General features: G+C 31.8%; 1 protein-coding gene across 1 annotated transcript in view; it reads right to left on the bottom strand.

Moving 5' to 3' along the window:
• LOC106679207 (cytochrome P450 4c3) overlaps positions 1–5,316 on the bottom strand; it is a 41,758-nt gene that overhangs the window by 31,236 nt on the left and 5,206 nt on the right. The window contains exons 2-3 of the mRNA XM_014418223.2: positions 4,033–4,200; positions 1,458–1,564 (exon numbers count right to left, since the gene is read on the bottom strand). Coding sequence (XP_014273709.1) covers positions 1,458–1,564; positions 4,033–4,192 — 267 coding nt within the window. The 5' untranslated portion in view covers positions 4,193–4,200. The remainder of the gene's footprint in view (positions 1–1,457; positions 1,565–4,032; positions 4,201–5,316) is intronic.

Here is a 5,316-nt window from a genome sequence, read left to right on the forward strand (position 1 = left end):
TTTTATATTTTTTTTATTTTTCTATTCTTACTGTGGTTGTTATCTTGTTTTGTTTTTTAGCCCTGAAGAAGGCTAGAAACTCTAGCCGAAACGTCGGGACATTAAAATAAGTTAATCATACTTATTTGTGTTTTTCATTGACCGCACCCCCAACCATCTTCTCCTCATTTATCATCCACGGTCAACTATCTCTCATAATTATTTTTATGAAATGTTGCTTTTTAAAAAATTATAACTCCAGAACTATTGAACGTAAATAGCTCCATTAGGGCTCATATTTTAGCAAATTTACTCAACTTTAAATGATGATGCTCTCTTAGATTTTTTATTGCTGTTAGTAATTGTAAAGATATAGAGCTCCGAATAAAAAATTAATTATTTTTAACGTTTTGAAACTGCCACCATTTTTATTCTACCCATACTTGACAGACTCATCAATTTTGACTATTAATTATAGTTTTCAATTAAGTAATCGAAAATTGGGGCTCTTGCACTAAAAGGGGACTTGTGCTGCATCCACAGATTTATGTTCAGTTAATAATGTTTTAGAAATACCAACAGATAAATATTTGTGTTCTCCACGTTTTAATTAATCAAGGAATTTTCCTAACAATAGTTAATCAGTAATTAACTGTTGTTTGAGATTGTATATTTTAAGATTCGTTGTTCATTCATAAAGACCTTAATGTTCCCTATATAACCGATTTAGCCCGAACCAGATATCACTCCTTCCATTATAAACTCCCTAACCACTCAAACCCCCTAGTTTCTGACCTTGCATCCTCTTCCATTCCTGACAGTCCTCCGAGGCGCCTGGAAATAAGATGGCCACGAGACCTACTAAGGTAAAGCAATTTTAACTCCATCATAAATGAGCAAACCTCTTGGAAAGGAAGTCAAAGATAAATTGCAATTTTTGTGGAATGAAAGTCCAATAAGTGAATTAAAAATTATTAAAAAGGATGTCAAGCCCAGGGGTACCATCAGTCGCAAATGCTGTAGAGAGGAAGTTGTACTGACCAAGCTAACAATAGGTCACACGAGGCTCACCCACTCCTATCTTATTTCGTAAGAAACGCCTCCGAACTGCCAATATTGCGACAATAAGCCATATTTTCCAACAGTGCCCATATTTCACACCACACCTCAATAGCTTAGGACTAAAACCAGATATTTTTAAAACCCTTAGAGACTATGATAAACCAATAGAATTAGTGTTTCAGTTTTTAAAATCACATTATTTACCGACAAAAATATAACATTGGACAGAAGAAAAAAAAAATTAAATTAAACGAATATAAGCAAAACTAAATAAAATATAAATGGCGTTTTGATTTGCGGTAAGTGGCAAAGGTGTAAATCTAGTATAATATTTTAATGTTCACCATAATATAAAGTGGTTAACAAAAGATGAAATACAATACACATTTTTTAGCAGTTTAATTATTTAATTTTACCTCAATTAAGATAGGATCTGATACCGCCACTACAGGTTTACAATAGCTCCACAACGTAGAAATCCCTCCCCCAGGAGGAAGTTGCTGTTTTAGATAAGCAATTAAATCTGAAAAATAGATTTTTTTATGGCACAATTCCTGTCAAAAATAATACGCAATTTAAAATAAATAATCTTACTATGCTTAAAAATTAAACATTCTTAATTAAATGTATCAAATTAAGGATTTTAAAGTGAATAACGTGTTTCCAGAAAATAATAAATTTTAGTACTTTGCAAGGAAGCACTGTTTTTAGAACAAAGGTTATGCAAGGAGGTGAGACTGGGAAGGCTTCAAAACCCATAGTTTGACTAACGGCTACAGTATGGGTATTGATGATCTTTATTTTAACATGTTAAAGCGTGTTAAAGGGAAAAATTGATGTTAAATGGATATACATTTTCTTCTTTTACCATGTTAAAACGATATAACATGTAACATGGCTGAGAGTCTGTTAAATGGAGAATATCGGTTAGGTTACTTACTCGTAGTTTATTTTTTTTGTCTTGTGTTTTGGACTTTTTAAAAAATATAATCAGTAGCTAAACCTTTTCACTTCTACTTTTCACTTATTTTAGGCATGTTGTAATAAATTACTGTAATCAAAACTTAGAAGTAAACAACAACAACAAGTTTTGGAAGGAAAGGTTATTAAACAAGTTGCTCAGAAAATCCGCTAGGACCTCTTATGCATTTATCATTTAACATGACTTTAAATAAAGCTGCTCACAATGCTATACTTATAACATTTAACATAGTAAAACATTTTAAATTTAACACAATATCATGAATACCCTAAGTATGGGTTAAATTTAATTTAACATGTTAAAAGAGCAAAGGTCTAATTTATTTCGACTAATTCTTGGAAATAGGAGCGCGGTATCACAGCGGTAAGGCACTATGTAACTAACTTCAATGACCAAGGTTCGAGTCCGGCTTTAGTAGATAATTATTTTCTATTACACCAGGGATATCTCACTATCGTCACATCGTCTTTGCTGCACCTCACTTGTTACTTGGTTCCTCTCCTAGTTTTTTTTTTTTAAATTACTTTGTTATTTTTTTTATTCATTACTTTCCCAGAGTTTAAAAACGCCCAAAGCAAAAACAACACGAACTACGGAGCAACTAACACATCAAAGCTACACAGGACAAAATGGTATCTAGTATAGAGCTCATCTAGAATATTGCATTACGTCATTCTTCATTTAACAGACCTAGTAACAGATTGTCAACAACCATGTTAAATGTTTTAACGTTTTGACATCCAAAGAGAAGGAAATATTTCTCCCATTAACACCACTTTTATCATTTAACACACTTTAACATTTATAAATAATCATTAAACTTTTTCGAGACTGGTTATTATTGTTTAAATAAAATAAATTTTATCCTATTTTAGTCTCAAAACGATTAATATTTCTTTATATGTCCGACGTTTCGGCCGATTTGGCCATCCTCAAGGACAATCTATCACAAACAGCTTTTATTATACATATGATTTTTAGCAATTTTAAACAAACAACAATATTATTAATAAATTATCATACCTTAAATACAAATTTAAGGTAACCCTCGTCATTAATTTCAGTCCATACTTACCCTATGAAACATTTAAAAAAAAAAAAAAAGTTATTTTTGAAACAATGACTATTTGTTATATAATTATTTGCTAATGATAATAATTATCGTTATATAATGAATTTCAACCGAATAACAACTTATATTTATTACTTGTATTAATTATTCATTGGAATAATTATATGGTCATTGCTATTTCACCATTTTCTTTTTTTTTTTTTTAAATATGCCATTTCTCTAAAATAATCATTTCTGAAACAATGACTGTTCGTTATATAATTATTTGCTAATGATAATGCTTAGCGTTATATAACGAATTTCAATGTAAAACGATAAAACATCTAACATGGTTGAACCTCTTTTTATGAGGCTAGGTAGGCTCCCCGAAACCACAGGGTTGACTCTCGGCTACCGTAACAGAATAAATAATTATATACCACAGCCGGATTCAAACCCGTTCGTTGAAGTTAGTAGTGCAGTGCCTTTCTCACTGAATCACCCCTCTTGAATCATCAGCTTGAATATGAAATTTACAATTCTTCATTGCCCATGATTTATGACAGAGTTGACATCTACCACAACAAGATACAGGCCAGGGTCCTTGGAGTTACTTGCACAGTTCCCTACCACTGAACTACCCATTCCCACACAAAATATAAACATATTTTATAAAATAAAAGAACAAAAATAATCAGAATGGAAATTTCAGATATATAAAATTGAAATAATGAATAAACAAATATTTTATAAAAATACAGATAAGGGTTTTAGAATTGCAAAATTCGGAAGTTTGAAAAATAAGATATTATTTCTTTAAGTAATTATACATTTAATAATTAATTATTTAAATTAAGGATTACACCTAAAATAATTATCCCATAATTTCCATTTCGGGTTCGGTCTTTATACTTGAATTAAATAAAAGCATAACCTGTAATTATCATTCATACGTTACCATCATGAGTTAGGAATGAACTTTTCAGAGAATAATAAAGATGTCCAATAATTGGGAATTCATTCCCAAGATATCCAGGCAGGTGCGAGTACTTCCTTCCAATTATCCAAAGATAGGTCCCATAAAAGGTGATAATTGCAATCAAAAGCGATATCAGCATCGTGATACCTGGAAATTAAAACAACATTATATTAATGATTTTTAATATAATACACAAATCATATTAATATTAATGAATTTTAATTTAATACACTTATTAAGTGTTATTAAATATTCTTTGATACAAGTATGTCTCATTGCTTGCTTACAATTTAAAATTATTTCCTTATAATCCGCCCCTAACTCACTGATAGAACCTTTAAAGTAAATCATAACCTAGCCTACTCATCTCTCTTTTCTCAGTCCGCCGGTTGTCCTCAAGGTAGTATCTTAGGTCCCATTCTTTATTCGGTTTATACAGCTGACATCCCAACCCCCAAAACTTTCTGTAAACAACGACCCAACTAATGCATCAAAAACACTACAGGCACACATAACATCTATTGAAGAATGGTGTAAAAACTGGAGAATCAAAATAAATCCTGACAAATGCCACCAAATCACCTTTACTCTCCGTCGTAAACCTCTGCCCTCCTGTCCTACAGTATCCTTTCTAAATACAACACTAATGCCTGTTGAACAGATTCGATACTTAGGACTCCATCTTGACAAGAGACTTACTTGGAGTCCACACACAAGACTGAAACGACAAGAAACTGCTCGTGGATTCCGATTGCTACAGAACTTACTTGACAAACGCTCTAAACTTCCCATTCACTACAAAAAATTAGTTTACACAACGATAATCAGACCAATTTGGACATTTGGAATTGAGCTCTGTGGCTCCACCAAAACATCAAATTCTTCTCGCATCCAATCGTTACAATCCAAAATCCTATGTAAAATCCTTGATGCTCCTTATTACGTCACAAATAAACTCATTCACAAAGACCTTAACATCCCATTCGCTGCAGAGTTGACCCAAAACAGAAATGCGTCTTTTCATTCCAAACTCCTTAACCCTCCTAACCCATTAATTCTTAATCTTTCATCCTTAACAATCCCTGATAATCCTCCGAGGCGTCTGTAAAGAAGATGGCCACGGGACCTTCTAATTTAAATTAATGTTTGAAGTACCACTAATGGGCGATTCCTTCCCAAGATTTTCAAGTGTATATGAAACATACTACATATTTACCTATTGTATTATTTTGTACAGTTGTAAATTACATTAAATAAATAATT

This window comes from Halyomorpha halys, unplaced genomic scaffold, assembly GCF_000696795.3.
Source record: "Halyomorpha halys isolate HHAL.00 unplaced genomic scaffold, Hhal_1.1 Scaffold12.1, whole genome shotgun sequence".
NCBI lineage: Eukaryota > Metazoa > Arthropoda > Insecta > Hemiptera > Pentatomidae > Halyomorpha > Halyomorpha halys.